General features: G+C 40.9%; 1 protein-coding gene across 1 annotated transcript in view; it reads right to left on the bottom strand.

Annotated features, from left to right (window-relative positions):
• Window positions 1-618: 618 nt before the first annotated feature.
• The window catches only part of TYR (tyrosinase), a 42,556-nt gene continuing 23,038 nt past the window's right edge, over window positions 619-20,136 (bottom strand). The window contains exons 4-5 of the mRNA XM_066177406.1: window positions 5,335-5,516; window positions 619-1,100 (exon numbers count right to left, since the gene is read on the bottom strand). Coding sequence (XP_066033503.1) covers window positions 877-1,100; window positions 5,335-5,516 — 406 coding nt within the window. The 3' untranslated portion in view covers window positions 619-876. The remainder of the gene's footprint in view (window positions 1,101-5,334; window positions 5,517-20,136) is intronic.

Genomic DNA, 20,136 nt, shown 5'->3' with positions numbered 1-20,136 from the left:
CCATCTGAGGAGGGCAGTGATAGAATAGCTTTGGTGGGCATCTGCTATCTAGCCAGGGTCAACCCACAACACTTTGTTTTGTTACTTGTGGGTCATCTGGTGGAATCTGTGCATACTGAGCAACCAATAGTCAGCCATAATGTGAGCAACCATTAAGGCAAGTGGAACAGGGGTGGGCATGGTGAGACCAAGTTTCCTCTCCTAAAAATCACCCAGCTCCCCAGATTAATGCAAGGCAGTATAGAAGACTGCAACTTATGAGCATTTTAAGCAAGTGAGAAGTGGTTTCTGAGCTTCCTCTTTCTTCTACTGATGGCATTCAATCAAGGACCAACATTATGGGACATTATAGAAGCTGGAGGGAAAACTCTCCTATGCCAGAAGAAAATGTGTCTGTGGGACAGTCACTCTCCTCAGTCACTGTATATTTTACTTACTGGACTAAAGGGCTATTTCTGCTCTTACATTCAAACGCAGAGTGGATGTAGCACCAATTATGCAGACACCTGTCACTATGTCCATGTGCCAAACACATGGGTTGGGCTGCAGCATTGGACCCTACAGTTGTGAAAAACCAAATAAAAGAGAATTATACATTAAATCCACCACACAAGCTGGTCTGGTTTCATAGGAGCATTATTTAATCAAGCTTAGGAAATACACAGTGTTCTTTGGGTGGTGCCATAGCTTATGTTGGATCTGGGGGGTTTTTGTAGGAGTGGATCTGACAAGATGCTATAACATTGGTGGTTACAAGAGGCTTGAGACTGCCCATCCCGCTTCTGCAGCACACCTCCACAAGGTATTTGTAAACATCAATCAAACATTGCGTTCTTAATTAGCACCTTAGTAACATGACTGAGTTACTGGAGGCCTCTAGAAATTGGACTGGTAAGTTATGTTGTTGTAATCTTCACTTTCTATGAGCAAGGGTTGTATCTCTGAAGAATTTCCTCCTTTTTTCTTCCGGCAGGCCCTGATGAGCCCTGTGAGCACAGCAGTAACAATGCCTCCAAACACAGCTGCTCCAACCAACCAAGCCCAGATCTGACGGGCTTGCTGAAGATAGGGTGTCAAAAAGTCTTGGAAAGACTGGAGGGCTTGAAAAATCAAACAGAAAAAGAAAGATCATTTAACTTGATGTAATGTACTGTCAGTTTATGGAAGCTCTATAATAGATAATACTGGAAGGCTGAGTATAAAGCAGCAAGAGTGGCAGAAATTGTCTGAGAGCCACAAATAGTTTTAAACAGATCTCTTCAGCCCTGATAGTCTGTTTCTCAACCTTCATGTCCAAGGCTGGCATAGAGTTCACTGTCCCCAGTGCTCCTCATGGTTTTGTCAAAACTTCAGACTGTAACCCAAGAAGTTTGATACTGTATGACCAAGGGTCCTGCTAGCTCAGCATCCCTTGGCAACAATAAGTGAGGCAGAACTCTGGGGAGAGTTTAAGAAAAGGTCAAGTCTATTACAATACTTTCACAAAATACCCACCCAGCAACCAAAAATTTGCAGGTCAGGGATTTTCTGTACCAGGTGTGGTGCCATTGTGTGTAATAGTCATTGGAGGATTTTTTTCTCCTTCCATCTTCTTTTCAAGCTGCTCTTTGAACTTTTATCACAAATTTTAGCAGCAAAAATATCCCTGCCTTAACTACATATTGAATGGGGATAAAATCTTCCTTTCATTAATTGTGGACTTGCATTCTACTTGCTTTGACAGTTCCTGTGTGGGGAGAGGCAGTAGACAGCAATTTTGTGGTCATTCTGCACAAGAAATCCTCTTTCTTTGGTGAATCCAGGGAAGCTTCTCACTGTCAGATGGTCAGCTGCCTTCTTGCTCTGTGGTATGAATGTGTGTGTCTGTGTCTGTTTTTCTTGCTATGGCTTAATGAGTTATGAAAACCCTGCCATACAGGGCTCTCACTTCACAGCAGAGGCTGGAAAGAAACCTGTTCAAAATGCACCCAACAATGTGCTGGCTTGAATTTGAAAAACAGGAATACTTGTCTGCTTGCACAAAGGAGGATTTGAAATCCACATCTCCCAACTACTAGCTCTAAAGACGATTATTAGCAGTAATTACTATCTAGTAGGGGAAAGAAAGAGCACCTCCATGGGCACTTTCTCTGGGAACTCTTATGGTGGTTTATTTTTGAAAACTCTTTATGCATCTGGACTGATTTAGATGTACTCAACCAATTTAGAATGTTGTATCCCCACAAAGGCTGTAAATGTCTTCCTGTTATCTTGCATTTTCACTGGTGCCCAGAAAAACAATCCATATGTCCTCTTGGGTCATGGTACTTCCAGGAGTTTGCTGTAACATGCACTGTGCTCTGAAAAGATGCTGCCTCCCTGGGCCTGGGTAAGAGATGTAGCCAGGAATCTGCCTGGTTTGGTGTGCCCCCCCTGACTACGCTCTGTTAGTATTCCAGGTGGATAGAGATGAGACTGAAGGAGGAAGCCCCAGGGTAATCTGAAGGGACTTCAGGGCACTGGGGCATTCATTGAGTTAAAGGAGCAGGTGTTCAGGTAGTATTGTACTTGATTCCTTCAGTACTAGGGGAAAATACTGAACGGAATAGGAAAACTCAACAGATCAATACATGGCCAAGTGGCTGGTGCCATAGGTGGAATTTTGGGGTTTCTGTCCACAGGGTGGCTTACACAGCACCAGGCCTGCTCATGTTGGATGAGGTACACCTGAGTCAAAGGGAGAAAAGGATCACGGCCCAGGAATTAGCAGGGCTGATAGAGAAGTCTTTAAACTAGGTGTGAAGAGGGAGTGGGACAATTGGTTTCTGCCATTTCTTATGTGTTTGTTGTTCACTGGTTGTGTACTTCTGGGTGTTCAAAATAAATACCTGTGAGATTTCCACAATCAAAACTAGGAAAATGAGCTAGGAGAGACTCAAATGATGGAGCCCCTCAGTCAGCTTTAAGGCACGGTTGCTTGTCTTTGTAGTCATGGAAAGTTCACAGCTCCTACAGATTTCATCAGTCTCCTCATAATTATAGCTCAGAAAATCTTTTTTAATGAGAAGAATTTTCAAGTACTGGAACAGGCTTGAGGGAAGTAGCAGAGTCACCATCCCTGGAAGTGTTCCAAAATCATAAAGATGTGGTGCTAAGGTATGGTTTAGTTGTGGGCTTGACAGTGCTGGTTTTATGCTTGGACCATCATGAGGTGGTAGAAGACTTTTCCAAGCTAAATGATTCTATGATTCTATTAAACTTCCCAGTGGGAGAGGGAGATTTTCTGGGGAAAAATCAAGAGTGCATCTGTAAATTTATCTCTTTTCATTTCTGAAAGAAGGAAAAGAATGCAGAAAAAGCTTAGTCCAGGTGCTAAAATATAACTCTTGAAACAGATCTTAACAGAGCAACTTGTTTTGACAGCTATTGTTAAATGGTGCAGTTAGTCTTCCAAATCTCTGTTATTGATGCTAACCTGTGTTCGTTTTCAGGCATTGTGGTCATTTTACAGCTCACTGTTCTCATGCCAAGGAAAGCCAGCTGTCTGCTCTAGCTTCTGCTCAGAGCAGCTCCCCAGTAGGTACACTGTGACATGTGCCTTGGAGTCCTGAGGGACGGATTTCCATACGAACTGTTTGAGACCACTTCTTTTTCAGCACTGTCATACATATAAAAATAAATGGACCTGCAATTAAAACTATGTACTCTTACACAGTGATTAGCTTTGCAGTGGAAAGCAGAGCTACAGGCATCAGTTTTTCCTCAGGGACACAACAATATAATTTAGCATTAAAATGCCTTTTTGTCATTGGATTCTTTCCAAGTTTTATTTCTTGTAACCAGCCTCATTATGCTCTGTGTAGTCCTACGTCATCTCTCCTAAGTTGCTGGTACTGTAGCTCAGAACTGCTGCTCTTCACAGAATCACAGAATTGTCAACACTGGAAGAGACCTCCAAGGCCATCTAGTCCAACTCTCAATCCAGAACCACCAAAATCGCCCCTTTCTTTATGAGCAAAAAAACCCCAGGTTTTGGGAATAGGATGGGGCCAGATCTTGTGTGCTCATTCCTCGGTCTGTCTTGTTCTTTTCCTCTGTCTTGCCTCTTCTTCCTCATCTGGAAGACCTGCAGAAATGCTGCCTTTTCTTGACCACTCAGATCTTTGCTACTGATTGTTTTTTTTTCTTTCATAGATTTTTTCCTACTTGTCCAGTACTTCCTGTTTGGCAGTCACACTTTCTCTTCTCCTAAAGAAAAGTCTGTATTTGTACACTAGAGTGAGAAAATCTATATCTGTAATTTGAGAGTCCAACCATTTCCCATTTGTAACCAATTCTTCCCTTCAGATAAGAAATAGCTTAAGCTTGCTTCTTCTCAGTGAGATTGACAAGGAGTTGAGCGACATCTGAGGATAATCTGGGCTTTCTGAACAAGGTTGAATTTCATCCATTTTGTTGATCTTTCAGAATAATTAAGGAACTACTTTCCTTACCTCTGTGTTAAGAACATGGACAGAATTTATTAGGATTTCCTTTTTCTGAGGACTATGTGCTCCCCTGGGAAAAGGCAAGAGTCCAAGAGGCAACATAAATTAATTGTTGAATGGTAAGTATTTTACCATTTCCTTCCTCTTGCAGTACAATTTCATGATTCAGAATTCCTGAAAGTGATGGTATTTGCCACTTTGTCTGAGTTGTACAATTCTAGCAATAATATGATTTTAGGAAACTAATGTCTTTGATTTAAAAATATGGATACATATTTCTGGTCTTGATCTGACTGTTTCAAGAGCTTTTATTCCAACACCTGGATTAAGTTTTTTCTGCATCTCATTCCCCAGTCTGTCCATACATCCAAGATTTCCCCATCTCCGGTGCAGAATCTGACACTTCCCCTTTTCTGAACCTTATTTGGTTAGTGATTGCCCAGTCCTCTAATTTGCTGAGGTCTCTCTGCAGGGCCTCCTTGCCTTTGAGAGAGTCAACAGCTCCTCCCAGTTTTCTATAGTCTCCAGACTTGCTCAGTATCCTTTCCAGTCCTGTATCCAAGTCATTTATGAAGATGTTGAAGAGCACAGGACTGAGGATGGAGACCTGCAGAGTCCACTAGTGACAGGTCCTCAGTCTGATGTCAGCCCATTCCCTGTAACCCTTTGTGCCTGACCCATAATCCAGTTGCTCACCCATCACATATATGAGACCAGAAATGTGAAAACAAGCAGGTACTATTTGGGACTATATTCAGGAAAAAATCTGGAATTAAAAGGATTTTTTATCTTCTTGTATGACAGACATATTCCAGGTTATAGGCAACAAGTTTTACATCTCACCTTTTACCCAAAATTATAACGTTACCTGGTTCCTGCAGATATTCATAGTCATACCCCAGCTCCCTTGAGGATTTAAAAAATTCTCCATTTCTGTATAGAGGGATGAAGGGGACCATGTAATTTTCTCGATTGTGCCCAATTGGTGCATTAGCTGCTGGGTATACTTCTAGCATGGGCCTGTGTCTTCTTAACCATCGTTCAAAAATGCTGTGTGAAGAAAAAGCATGTTAGTTAATGATGGGGATTAGAAGAAATTTCCTTCTTGAAGATTAAAAGATAGTGATGGGTTTTGGGGTTTTTTTGATGCTGGAAACAGACTTGCATACAATGTCTTGTATTTATGTGTGTGTAATGCCTTCCAAATTTCCAAATTTGGGCTTATCCACTTCAGTGCTGAGTTCCTATGTAAGCCTACAAAAAGCATATGCCTGTGGTACTGCAAAGAGTCTGAATGTGCTTTTAAATTCCATAAATGTAAATCACTCTCTTTCTGTGCTCAGCAATTCATGTGGGTTGAGAGATAGAGAGAAATAGATTGAAGACCTCAGTCCTTCCTCCTCACTTCAGAAACATTTGTAGCTAGTTGTGAATGGTCTCCTTTCTAGCTGCTCTGTCCTGTTCCTCTTCCTCTAATTCCTTAGCAAGGCTTTTCATGCCTGCAATAAAGTATGGTTACATCACGATCCTTTGGACATCACCAAAGGAATGGAAACATCTGAGGAATAAGGGACAAGTTGACAAAGCAGGTCAACTGTCAGTGAAGTGCCTTTCTCCAGCCAGAGATTCTTCACTGACCTTAGTGTCTGCACTGTTGTTTTAACATGTTCCTCTCTCCCAGCTGCTGTGCAGCTTTATTTTACCTCTTATTAAATATGTTATCCCAGAGGCACTGCCAATGTCACTGATGAGCTCAGCTTTGGCTAGTGGCAGATCTGTTTTGCAGCCATCTAGAACAAGCTCCACCTGACATGGGGACAGTTTCTGACACCTTCTGACAGAAGCCAAGCCTGTAGCCCCCTAACTCCCCAAACCTTGTCACGTAAACCCAATAGAAACTGTTCCCCACACCTCCAGCCTCATCTGCTCTGTTCCATATTTCTCTTCCAAAATTTCTTTCATTAGCTGTTTGACACCACAGGGCTGTGTGTCTGCTCTTTAACTTGGATGCAGAAAGCTTAAAGGCTGCAGTAGGGGATGTATATAGTGGCATTTTCAACTTAACTGCTGAATGTGTTTGGAAAGCAAAATTAAAAACCTTTGAAAACATTCTCAGTTCTCCTCACTTTGAGCTTTTTCTGCTCAACTCTTCACTTTCAATCCTCAAATCCCTTCTCTGATCCCTTTGTGTTTATTCACCTGAGTGTGCCAGGTTGGAATAGGGAAGGTGGAAAAATGCTGCAGGGCAAGCAGATGCAGGTATCTTCTGCATAGCCCACCAAATTAAAGCCCTCTCAATGCTCATCAAAACACAGGTAGGGCCAAAATCTTGGTTGTCTTTATAGGATCAAAAACTCAAATAAATGAAAACATGACTATAGTCATACACCTGGTCTACTCTTTACAATGCAGGTACTAATTTTGATTTAAATTATCATTTGTGTCTCTATTTTTCAGTCAATTTCATCAACCCTGTCTGAAAAAAACCCCTTATCTGAATAATAATGTTTAGTTGAAGTTTTCAGATGGATAAGTTTAAACAATATGAAGACTTCAGCTGGAGTAATCTCAAGAAAGTTTACACAGAAACTCTGTAATCTTTGGAGAACAGCCTGAAGAAATTCGGTAGTCACTAAAAAAGACATAGAATATAAAGGAGTAATTTAGCTTGAGGAGGGGTGGGATGTGGGGAAATGTTGTACTCCAATTTTTTCCCTGCCTGACTTTTACTCATGGGTAAAGTACCCTGACTATCAGAGCCTTATTTTCCTAGCAGTTGTAGATCGGAGCTCTTCTCTGCAACACAAGGTTGTTAGTGGTGCAGAGAGACTCTGGTTGTGGGAACACAGTAATATTTTAGGAAGGCAGAGGTAGGACTTGGATCAGGTTTTTAATGTCTGGTGATGATCCATATGCTAACTTTGGAATGCTCATGCTGAGGTACTTCCTGGGGCCTGATTCTTAGAAAATGCTGAGCAGTCACAATCTGAAAATCCAGAGGGTTGATGAGCACAAGGTTCAGAGCTAAGAGCTGTCATTTGCCTGAAATGGCTTTGCAAGAAATGCCCTGGAATGCAGCATCCTCGCTGCATGAGTTAAGTGTTGCTGTTGCATAAGAGTTTTCAATAAGAATCCTTAGGCCAGTAATCTTTCAAGCAGAATGCAAATGCAAAACATTTCCATGGAAATGAGCATATGTACTTTTGGATTCCTTCTTTTGGATTCCTTCAATTGCAGTGTGGTTCCCACATGAGGTATCAAGCTTTGTTTAGTAGTAGCAGGAGCATTGAATTGTCTGCCCTTGCAGCTGACCTGTAGATTCAGATGTGATCATATGCCTCTAAATCCTGATGTGATGGGTTTTGCTGATGCACAAGATGTGTTGCACAATTCATTGAGTTGTTTGGGAATAGTTCTCTCTATTAGCTGGCACAAGATCTTATCTTGGCTCTCAATGAAATCTTTTCATTGGATGTATCTGTATCTCACCATAGAAATCTCAGAAACATTTTTTAAAGCTTTAAGAGTCACATTTTCTTTTACTCCCTTCAGAACAGCTAGTCATGTGCATTTATCTTCTAGAAGTCTTTGGGGTTTTTCTTGCTTTTGGGTTTTATTTGACACTTTGAAAGATTAGGATGATACTCTGCCTGCTAATAAAATGATTGGGTGAAATTGCATTTATTATTTCAATTTAAAGGCTTTTTCTCAGCTTGTTCAGTAAGATGGACTCAAAACACTATTTTTTCTTGGCCAGACGATGCATGGTGATTTGTATTTCCAAGAGAGTGTTGATGGATTTTTTTTAATTTTGCATGAGAAAACAGATTTAGTATATCAGTAATATTTTTACATGTACTTCATCTGTTTGTATTCCTCCTTTTAAGGGGGGCACTGCCATTTCCCTGCCTTACTCATATTTTTGTAAGTTATGGAAGAGGAACCTTACTCTTGCTTTTCAAGAACAGTTTCCCAGCTTAATGCAAGAAAGAGAACTCCAAATTGCATCCAGCTGGGGGGGAAAGCCCATTGACGGGGCACAACTTCAGCTGTATTTCCACTGGTAAAGTACAAATGGTTCTCCTTGGGTACCATAAGCCATTTCATTTCAGAGAGTTACATTTTATGACTCCCCAGCCAAGACCGTTAACTCCCTTCATACATTTTTAAGGAAAACTGAAATTCTGAAGTAGCCTTTGGCTTTTGCTGTCAGCCAGGTAGTGACACTGGCACAGTGATCCTGTCCTTGGGGATTTAATTGAAAATATTTGGGCCAACAAAAAAAAGTATATTTGGAGAAAGTAAATGCTTTCTCTTTTGTTTCAGAGTACTGTGACCACTGACTCAAACATTGTAGAATACTTTTTTCTTCAAATAAGATGCTTTCTCCAGCCCTGGCTATATTTCAGGCAGTTAGCATCAAATCTTTTCTCTGTCATGCAGGGCTATCCTTTCCTGAAGGCAAAGAGAACTCATCTGAGCAGCTATGATGGATCACTGCAATTCTTCCATGTGCCCTGGTCTATAGAGACAGTTGTTTAATCTGGTAACAGGCATGGGGTTTCCATGACAGAGGGAAATCAGTGTTTCCATCATCAGAGGTTGATCTGCTTACAGCTGACAAAAGTTTTTCTTTTCTTCCCCTAAGCAGTCATGTAAGTTATTTCCCTTTAGTGCCTTGAAAATATGTGGTTGTTTCCTGTTCTTTTCTCAGGACCTACAACCTTGGAAGAGCTTAGGTTTGCAGAAATAATTCTAAACGCAGAGAGAAAAAATGCTGAAGTAATTAGCTGGTCCTTTCATGGAGTGACAAAGCTCCTTGTAGAAAAGCCAGGTTTGTGGCAAAGTAGCAGGCCTTAACTCCCTAGAATTGTTGGTTATCTTGGCAAACCACGGCCCTAATGCTCTCTTCATATGAACCTCTGCATCCTTCCTTGGACCTGAGAGCCTAACAAAGCAGGACCATGACGAAAGGGCATTTCCATGGTCATTTTATTCCATATTCCCTCCTTTTTCTCGACATAATGTTACTAAAGGTGACAAAAAGGACATTTTAAGTCTCAGATCAGGGCTCTGCTATATCCAATCTCCATACTAATTCCATGCAAAAAAATAAAAAGAGGATTGGACATAAGTTTAGTGAGAAGCAGAGAAATCTCTCTGGCTTCTGCAGAAGTCTGGTTGGTTACTTTCCTCCTCAGCATCTAAACAAAGAGAGTGAGCAGATAAGTAGCTATTTGTATAGCTGGAAGTGATATTTTCCAGAGACAGGGGCTTTTTTAGCATTGCAATTCCAGCTGGACTGGCATCACTCAGGAGATGCTGGCAGTGCTAAGGGAGCAGATGGGATGTGAGTGTGGTGGGAAGACTAGGCGGGATAAAGGAAAGAAGAGAAGAGCTAACCAAAAGTTGTCGGGAGTTTTACCCAGAGAATAGAAATGGAGAGAACCCGGCCTGGGACTAGCAGCAACAAACTGTAAATCCTTAAGGATGGTAGGTCTACCTAGAAGGGCCACAGGCAATCAAAGCTCCAGAAAGAGAAATTTAAAACATGGAAAATAACTAAATCAAATAGAGGTTAGTCTCCTGATGGCCCTAATGCCCTTTGTATTTCTTCAGCAGCAAGCAAAATTGACTTGGAAAAAGTACTTTTTATTTAAAAGCTTTGGGCAGATTAAAAAAATAATTCTGTCTAGATTAGAGAAAATTCTGTTTGCATCTGGAAGACTTCTTCCTTCTCTTGAAGAAATCAGAGTGTCCAAACTGAATGTCCCAAATAAAAGGCCCAAGAACTGAAAGAGATTGGAGAATAATTTGAATTTTAAAAGATGCCCTGGCTCACATATAGTGCTCACAGACACTCAGTCTCTCTAAAGTGCATTTCCAAAGTAGAAATTATTTTGTAGTGGGTGTAATATCACAGTAATTAGTAGATTATGATAATCAACACCCTTTGCAAAGATTATTTTCTATTTAGAGGAAATAGAATTTTAATATTGTAGAATGGGTTGGATTTAGAAAACTGTAAATTAAAATAAGGCTCAGGATTATATTTAAATCTTGGAAAAATTGATCATGGGACATGATAAATTCACTGTCACTTAAAGTCTGATTCAGTCATAAGCCATGTTTGGTGCAGAAATAGCTAAGGAAGGTGATCACGTCAGAAGGATTCCCAAAAAATTCATAAACACAAAAAATCTTTTTCCTGCATGTTGAAGAGTTCTTAGAGAGACTTTCAGGCCTCATTTTTACTCTCCACAAAATAGGCAGAGAGTAAAAATAACTTACCTAAATTCATACCAGACACACTTTATGGGAGTGGGACCTCAGCTGTGGGACTCCTAAGAGTTGTTATACCACTGCAAAGCATGGAATCTTGATTTTATTTACATTTTTTTGCTATATTTCTGTATACAGATCACTGTAATTGCTGATGAGCCTAATTCTTGTGTGTATCAGCTCTAATAGGTTCCAAAGAATTGGTATGAGGTAAAAAGTAATAATGATGCCCACCTGTTATGTAGATGCTTTGTCAGTTTAAATTTTCATTTAGGAAAAATATACTTTGCTTTTGCAAAACATTGCAGTGTGATACGGTGAAAATTAAAGCCATCTATAAAAGACATGGATATATCACTTCTATTTAATTGTGTATAAATAGACTCAGGTATTTTTTTTGTTCTGCTCTACACATACCAAGTTACACAAAATAAAATTAAATGAGCCATAGCAGAAAATTAATTAAAAAACCCAAACAAAAAAACCCATCTTTGTTTAACAAGTGGTGGGAAAATAGAATTGATTTGAGGATGATTAAAAAAGGCCACCAATATATATTTTCTTACTGAAAATATGAATCCATATTATTTTATGAATAATATATGCAAAGGGATTTTAACTAATGAAAGGATGAGCTAAGAAATAACTGGGTTTATGCTGCCAGTGGGAAATACCAGGCAGAGTATAAATGCACTGCTGTATGTGGGCTGGATTCCTTTCTATTGTTCCAGATAGTGCTGTGCACTCTGACAAGATGCTGCTCACAGGAAGGAAATCTTAAAAATTAGAAAGAGTTAAAAAATAAGAGTAGGCATTTTTCTTTGTCATTTTGAAAAGTGTCCCTTCTAAGGGCCATTTCCCAAGTGTGCTACCACAGTCATGAGCAGAGGTACTCTTGACTGACTGAGTGTAAGAGGAGAAACCAGACCTTAAATAGCCATTTTTAAGATTGAGGCACCTCAGAGCCACTGGTTCATAGAGTAAACCTAATGTCCCTTCAGGAAGATTTAACAGAAAATAATAATCCAGTGTGTTCTACCTTGCGATGAAGGACAGCTGGAGAGAGGTGAAGGGGGAAGGAGAGAGTTCAGTACCTCTGTATGAATTTCTGTCACACAACAAGGAACAAGACTGGCATTGCAGGTATGCCCAGCGGGAGAACCACAATCACCTTATGGTGAAGGCTAATGGTCACTCTGAGTCCTTTGCACTGCAGGGGACACAGTACAGATTTCCTCCTGCCTCCTGGTCCTCACTTTCCTTGTAAGCATTTGCACAAATATTCCATAAAGAGGATTAGGGAACTTATTTGGTTTAAAACCAAACCTCTCCTTTATTTTCATTTGTTCTGGGATAGCTTAGGTGAGATAAAGCCATGGATCTGATTCATTATTCTTTCATGTGTTGGCCAGTACCAGCACAAGGGAGAAACTGAGGTAAATATCTCTGGGTAGCAGTAATTACCAAGTAGGACTTTTCTTCTTCCTAACCTATGTGCCAGGTCAAACTGTCTTGAAGCAACATTGAGAAACAAAGGGCACAATTTCAATAAAACTGATAAATCTGTGCCTCAGCTGAGCCTGCACTCAGTATTAACCATTCAGCTGCTAGATATCTGCTTTGTAAGCCACTAATAAATTTGTCTAGTTCAAACCCAAAGCCATATCCTTTGTTGTACTAGATTTGACACGGAGATTTTGATTCCTCATCTCCAATTGTGAGACTGAGGTGAAATCAGACTGACTATGCCAGAAGGAATACAGAACACGGTTGCTTAGAGCTCACTTTTACAATTTATTTCAGTATCATGAGATCTGACATGCTGTAGAAGAAATCTGGCAAGCAACATATATTTGCATTTGGAAAGAAAAGAAAAAGGAAATAAATTAAACAAAGCTGAAATGCCAGCCCAAGGACTGTGATTACACAGTAGTCATCACTTTTAAAGTTGGCACTAGTCAGCTGGTATTGCAAAGTCATCTCAGGTAATTCCCATCCCAAGCATTTGGTAGAAACATTGGTGCTTCAGTCCTGGAAAAGGTGCTGATGCTGAGGCTGGAAAGTCAAGGCACTGTAGTGTTTGCCAATGTATGCAGTTATATTGCAGTATTCTTTTTTGTTCTTTTTGTTTTAAGTTGGCTAAGGACACTATAGGGACTCTCAGGGAGGTTGCAAACAAGTTACACCATCATAATGCAAGTGTTTGATTAAAAATTAAGATGCTGCCCTCAATTACTATGAAAAACCATCCAAAGCCTTTGAGGCTGTGTCTCCCACTGGTGACTCACTACTGAGGATTGCCCTGCGCTACAGTGCTCATTCTGTCTAGTCCGAGCTGCTGGAGGACATCCAGGGGCCTCCATCATCAGTTCCAACAGCAGCATGCAGCAAGGATCTTTGGACAACTTTGCCTCTTCCACAAATCCTTTCAGTACCTCTGTGAAGTTACTCCTCTGCCAGTCCCTGGGCCAGCCAGCAGAGACACCTGTGTATGCATGCATGCATGCGTGTGCCTGCTTGTGGGTGAGGCAGCTGCAGATCAGGGGCTTGGGTTAGTGGCAACACTGGGTGCCTAAGGCCAGTTACTGGGGAATCCAGGCTGTGCATGTATTCATCTTTATATGTTTGCATGTTTTCCCAGAACAGGCTTTCATCATGGTCAGCCAAATAGGTAAATTAGATGAGGCTGTTGGTGCCATTGGAATTTTGGGCTTGGGCTTCTAGATTTGTCAACACTTGAAAGATAGATTTGCACAAAACAGAAAAAAAAGAGATGTTTTAGCCTGGTGGAGCTGTCTTCCCACATAATGCTGTACTTCTGATTTTTTTTCTCCAAGCATGTATTCCCCATGTATATGCATCTGAAATACGAATTCACAGAATCACTAGGTTGGAAGATACCCACAAGATCATTGAGTCCAACCCAGCCCTGACACCTCAACTACACCATGGCCCTGAGTGCCACATCCAGTCTTTTTTTAAACACATCCAGGGATGGTGGCTCCAATACCTCCCCGGGCAGACAATTCCAGTACTTTATAACTCTTTCTGTGAAAAACTTTTTCCTAATATCCAGCCTATATTTTCCTTGGCACAGCTTAAGACTGTGTCCTCTCGTTCTGTCAGTTACTGCCTGGAGAAAGAGACCAACCCCCACCTGGCTACAGCCACCTTTCAAGAAGTTGTAGAGAGTGATAAGGTCACCTCTGAGTCTCCTTTTCTCCAGGCTAAACAACCCCAGCTCCCTCAGTCGTTCCTCATAGGCCTTGTATTCTAAGCCCCTCAATGAATATTCATTTTCAGGAAAGGTCTGGCCTACTTCATTTTTTCCGTTTACTCCACCTTCTGAACCAAAAGTGAGGATTTTTTTGTGGACTTGAGTGGAATAAACCACCTGAAACATGGAGGCACAATGTGCAGATGACTTAAAGCCCCTTCCTTATTCAGAAAGACTGATATTGGTTGCATGCTGTCTCCTAAAGTACCATTTTCTGAGTGAGGTGTAATTGCATACACTATGCTGACACCTTCCCAGCCAGTACGAAGAACCACCAGAGTTGGGGAGCCATGTGACACCTGAGGATCTTGACCCAGCTCTGCTTTGTGGATCTCACTACAAGCATTTAGTCTGCTTTGTTCTCACTGCACAAATAGGATGTTTGGAAAGTGTCAAATAAAAGAAACAAGATGGAAGGAATTGACAAGGGTGTAGTCCCATGCAACCAATCCCACCTAAGAGAAAACTGATGTCACTTTGCCCATGTCCCACTTTCTTGAAAATCTCAAGGTTACAGCAGCTGCTGCATTCATAGAATCATAGAATATCCTGAGTTGGAAGGGACCCTCAAAAATGACTGTGTCCATCTCCTGGCCCTGCACAGGACATCCCCAGGAGTCACACCATGTGCCTGAGAGCGTTGTCCAAATGCTTCTTGAACTCTGTCAGGCTTGGTGCTGTAAGCACTTCTCTGGGGAGCCTGTTCAGCGTCCAACCACCCTCTGGGTGAAGAACCTTTCCCTAAACTAGGGAACTGTTTCCTGAGCTTCTGCTTTTTGAACCTAGATCTCCCCTGACACAGTTCCATGCCATTTATGAGATATTTTAATTATTTCCTCTACCAACATGATTTAGAACTTTTTCCTCTTATCTGTCAAACACCCTCAACACATCTGCAGGACTAACTGAAGGATCTTAAGACTTTCCATCTGAAACTTTTTCTCTTTACGTCAAATAACTTGAGCTTCCACAGCTATTTGGAGAAGATGTAGTTGGGTCTCTCATTGCTGCTTTGCATGCTCATTATGCTGCAGAGGGCTATATAGTTTCCCTTCCTTGCTCCAACAATCATGTAGTCCTCCAAGGGTTTCTCTCCTAGAATAAAAAATTTCACCAGCTCCGCAAGCCTCTCTTGTGAAAAGAAGCTGCTCAATTACCGGAGTCCTGCAGAGAATTCAGATAAAATGATCCTGAGCAGACATCAGTGCTCTCTGTTCCTCTCTCAGAGAGGGTTGCTGAAGTCCTGCAGTTCTATTCCCCCATTTGCTACCACAGTATCCTTTGGTTACATTGCAAACTGTTTAACCCTTCCCAGGAAAGTCATGTAGATACCTGAGACTTCAATTCCATGGCATATAAGTCTGGGTTCCCCTGCTTCAAAGCTTAACATGCTGAGCAGTACTGTAGCCTACTTTCCCAGTAAAGAAACCTTACTGAAATATTACTGGTTTTTGCCATCTCAGAAAGCTGGGTAGGATGAAACAAATGCTCAGCCCAACTTTAATCAGTTGCTGATATATTACCATGTAAAGAGCTTTATTTCTACTTAAGAGGAAGATAATGAATAAGCTAAGTTTTCCTCTAAAGACAAGACCTGAATGTTAGAAAAAAAATAATGTTATGGGATCTGTGCAGAGGAATGTTCGTATTCTCTAGCACAGGACTAGGTAGTGCCTTAGCCTAACCCAGTTATTGGCAAATCAATCTAATTCCTGTGGGAGCTTATTCTGTACCTCTGATGGAAAGAAATGAGTTTAAATGAGGATTAGCTGCACTGAGATTCTGTCAGATATCTGATTTGAACTCTGTTGCTTTTCTTAGTCAAGTCAGCCTTTGCTTAACGCCAAAGAAAGTTGTAAATCACTTTTCTGAGGTTCAGGAGAGAAATACTTGTTCCTTAAATAGTTGTAATTATGTGTGCTGTTTCACCCCTCACTGGCAAGTTGGAGCAATGTTTGGCTAGAGATATTTTTTCCCATTTAGATTTAGGTCTCCAATACTGTCCAACACTGCAAAGCCCAAATTAAAGATGAGACATAATGGGGTATCCTGTGTGCTTTGTAAATAAGGAAATACAAATGCAAGCATGTGCTGCACTGAAAACAGAAGTTAACATTTGATGGAATGTATATCCTGTGTTAAATTCCTCACATTCATTTTTGCCATGGTTTGTTGCTAACACAGAAACATCACTTGAAGTCTGAGATAGTAAAAATGCCAGCTGCTCCAAAGTTTAATAACTACTTTTCCCTGAAGAGAAAGATAACAAGCAGATTAAAATGGACTGGTGTGGAGGTAGCTGGACTGACACTATGGAACCCACTTTTGTGCTCTGCAATTCAGTTATTTTGAGACTTAAAGATTGTCATTATTGAGGTTCACAAGGGCATACAATACATAAATCACATCTATGGAAGTGAAGTGATAATTTCTTTTGATGAATAGGAGGTAGTTGCATGTGGGTGAGAAAAGTGCCATGTTTTCTTGTGATTTTTTATAGTTTGAACAATTACATCAGCTGTTATTGCAAAAGTGCTGCAGGAAGGAAATGCTAGCTGTCTGCATCAGAGGTCATTTTGCTTGCTGTGCCACAGAGAGCTTCCTCCTCCTCCAGAATTAAGAGAAGAGGTGAAGACTAACCATGCAGCTCTTGTGAACTTCCAGGGCAGTGTAACCTTTCCTTTTAAAAACCAGTAATTATTTGCAAAATGTGTGGTGTATGAAGTGATCCAGTCAGTAATTGTCTTGGCTGAACTAAAATCTTGCAGTAAGACTGATATGAAACCTGCACTTTAAATGGGACTATTTGAACTGAACCTGCTGTATAATTGACATTTATGAACAGAATGGATCATTACAAACATCCAGCCTGAATAAATGACATGGCAGGTGAGATTGCCAACTACTGTATTTCACATATAATCCAGAAGACTGTTTAATCTTTCTCTGGTCATTCCCCTAAAGCGAGGTGGAGCAGCAGAACTATAGGTTCTATGTATGATTAATCAATAAAAAGAATGTTTATCTCCAGAGCCTGATCCTTGTCCTTATATCTCTCTACGTCTGCCACTGTATGGTCTGTCTGTGGATATCCAGAGGACTTATTTAAGGTTACTTTAAATGCAGGTGCACCCTCAAGTGTATTATATATATTCAGTCCCCCTCTGTCCACTGGAGGAAAGATGTTCTAAATCTGTACTCCTTCACTTTTGCCTCTAGCCATGGTACATGTTAGATGATAGATGCTGTGACCCTCCAAGGCTGTTCCTGCATCCTTTGGGGTGCTTTGCAATTGCAACTGCTCAGGCTTACTGAAGTAGATGTTAGAGCCCAGCTCAGTATCCTGGTCTATGACTTGCCTTTCAGCCCCAGGCGCAGCGAAATCAGAGCAGAGATACTGGGGAGCTGTTTCTCAGCAACACCCCATCCTTCCCACTTACACTCTGCTTTCCATGGATATATTTATGTGGTATTTCACAGTAGATGTGAACTCACTCTGCCCACATACTGAGCCCACTTTGGGTGAGTCAGCTCCATCAAACAAGCTGAGTAGCTCTGGTTAACATGCTACAAAGCCTGAGAGGTTAGGAGGGAAAGTTTAGGAGCTCTGCTGGGTGCCAAGGGAGAACTTATGGTAACAGAGGGAGCAGGTATCCTCCTGTACATTTGTAAACATCCCCAAGGGGAAACAAAATTAAAAATGTAGAAATTTTCTTTCTAAAAACTTCCATGCTCAAGCTTCCACCCGCCTTCTGTACTTATCTGCTCTGTATCTCATACTTGTTGTAGGAGTTTGTGTGTGCCAATAAAACTTGCGACCAAAGTCATTCCTGGCCCACCCTCATCTCAAAATTTCTGCTGGAGAGCAGTTTTCTTCCTCTAAGTCCGTTGTGATAGAGCAGAGCTGCTTTCTTTGTGCAGGAGCTGCTGTAACAAGGTGATTTTTTTAAATACCAGGGAAGGATGAGAGCTGGACTACCTGGTTGCTGTGCCACAGAGCCTGCTGGTGGGATGTAGCTCTGTGTGCTGATCAGAACTCTCTTCCCAGGATATTGCTAATGGCAACGTCTTGACCTGCCTTTGTCTAATAGATGTCAAGTGGCTCCAAGCTGTAACTCATTCAGCTCCAGAAAAATATGACTTCTAGGCTGTGTCATTTGCAAATATAACCTCAAAAAGGAGTGATAGCCTTGCTGTGCCCATATCAAGGAATAAAATTAATCATACAATTTTATAAAGTGATTTTTCAATTTTTAGACTGCTTTATTATATATTATTGTACTACAATTTCCATATCAGCTGCATCTCAGTCAAAAGTTTTGATGTCTTTAAGTTTTTGAATACCAAAGGGAAAAAATAATTCCTCAGCCTCATGATTTATCTGTATTGTCTCCCACTGGAGACATTTCAGGGTAAAGAATCACTCTTATTTCATGTATTAAATAAGTCTGGAAACATGGGATTGTCTAACAAGAGTTTCTGGTGATTCCTTTTGAATGCATTCCTCCAAATGTTCCAAATCCTTGAAGCAAATAGTTTTTGACTTCTAAAATAAGTTCTTGTTTTCTGTCAACATTTCAAAACAAGAGAACAACTTGGATTTTTCTTGTGCCATTTTTTGGTTTAAAAACCCTGAGATGACATTCAAGAGAAAATGAAAATATTCTGTTTCAAAAACAGAGTAAAAATAAGGAGCTTTTATTTTGACATCTCCTGGGAGTGAAAATCAAATTTTCTCATGTTAAAGAATTTTTTGCAACAAAATCACTTTTTTCCAGTTTTGCCATGGTGTGTGTTTTTGTGGTTTTTTTTTTTTTTTTTTTTTTTTTTTTTTTTTTTTTTTTGTGCAAGAAGGTGCTGGCGTTAGGGTGAGTATATTGAATCCACAGGGACTGAATGTGTCCATAAAGCTGGCTATGGGAATGGGGTGCTGCTGGTGGGAATGGGGTGGACTTCAGGGATGTCCAGCTGTGTCTTGTCTTTGTTATTTCATGCAACAGTAAATGAAGGAATTGTTACCTCTTGTTTCTTTGATTCCTGAGAGCTACAGTCAGAGGTTAAGAAAATGCCAGGTGCTGCAGAGACCAGTGCAATGACATAGTCCCTTAATGACAGAGCTTAAAACATGCACACAGGACAAGACACAACAGAGAGATGCAAACAGATAGGTGGAGGACTAGGCACTCAAGCACTGGGACTGCAAGAGTCCACTCACTAAGGAGGAGTATGGAGGGATTTGTCTGAATGCCCAAAAGGTGTACAGTAGAGACTGGTATCATGAACATTTTGGAGGGGTACATGGGTTCCTTAACAATGATTTGTGGTTGAGCAGTGAAGAACCTACACGATAGAAATCAGTTGATCTGATGTGAAGAGAACAAAGAAGCAGCAGAAAGGTATGGACAGAGAAGAGCACTTGGACTTAAGAAAGCATTGAGTTAATGTGATGGTGGTTGCAGCAGTATTCTGAGCTGTGCAGTTATTTATGATAGCTGGAGAAAACAGGTCTTGTAATAATGGCATCACTAGAACTGACAATCTGGATCTAGCTCTAGACTAACATGCAAATAGTCTAACTAATTGTAGACTTCAGAGAGGTGAGAGACTGATACCCGACACATCTGTTGTGTGTCTTCAGAAAATTATTCCTAAATTGCTTGTTCTAAAACCAGGGCCTTTGGAAGTCATCCACATTACTGTAATAAACTCTGCCCATTGCTGCAGAACCTAAGAACGAGATGAGGACTGAGGTCCTATTGCATTAGCTGCTGCATGGGTATAAAGTTGTAAGGAGATCTTTAACGATAACTTCTATTCCCTGTTTCTATTTGGCTTTTCTTAGGGAAATTGTTGGTTTGGGGTGTGTAAATCCAGAGTTATAGAGGTATGAAATAAATGAGAAGAAAGCTGAAGTATTCAAAGGAGAGGAAGTGCAGGGAGAACAGATGAAGATAGTACTGACTCTAGAGATGAAACAGAGAGGAAAGAGTTCCTTCTCAGAGCACAGAAAACACCCTAGTGATCTCAAGTGGGACTGTGGGCTTGTGCCTTCATGGCCTGTGCAGCTGCTCCTTACAACTTGAGTGGGCTGACTCCTCCCTTGTTATTCCC

Source organism: Chamaea fasciata, unplaced genomic scaffold (genome assembly GCF_029207755.1).
Source record: "Chamaea fasciata isolate MVZ Bird 193981 ecotype frontalis unplaced genomic scaffold, bChaFas1.0.hap1 SCAF_2, whole genome shotgun sequence".
NCBI classification, from domain to species: Eukaryota; Metazoa; Chordata; class Aves; order Passeriformes; family Sylviidae; genus Chamaea; species Chamaea fasciata.
This window is presented reverse-complemented; position numbering and strand designations above follow the sequence as displayed.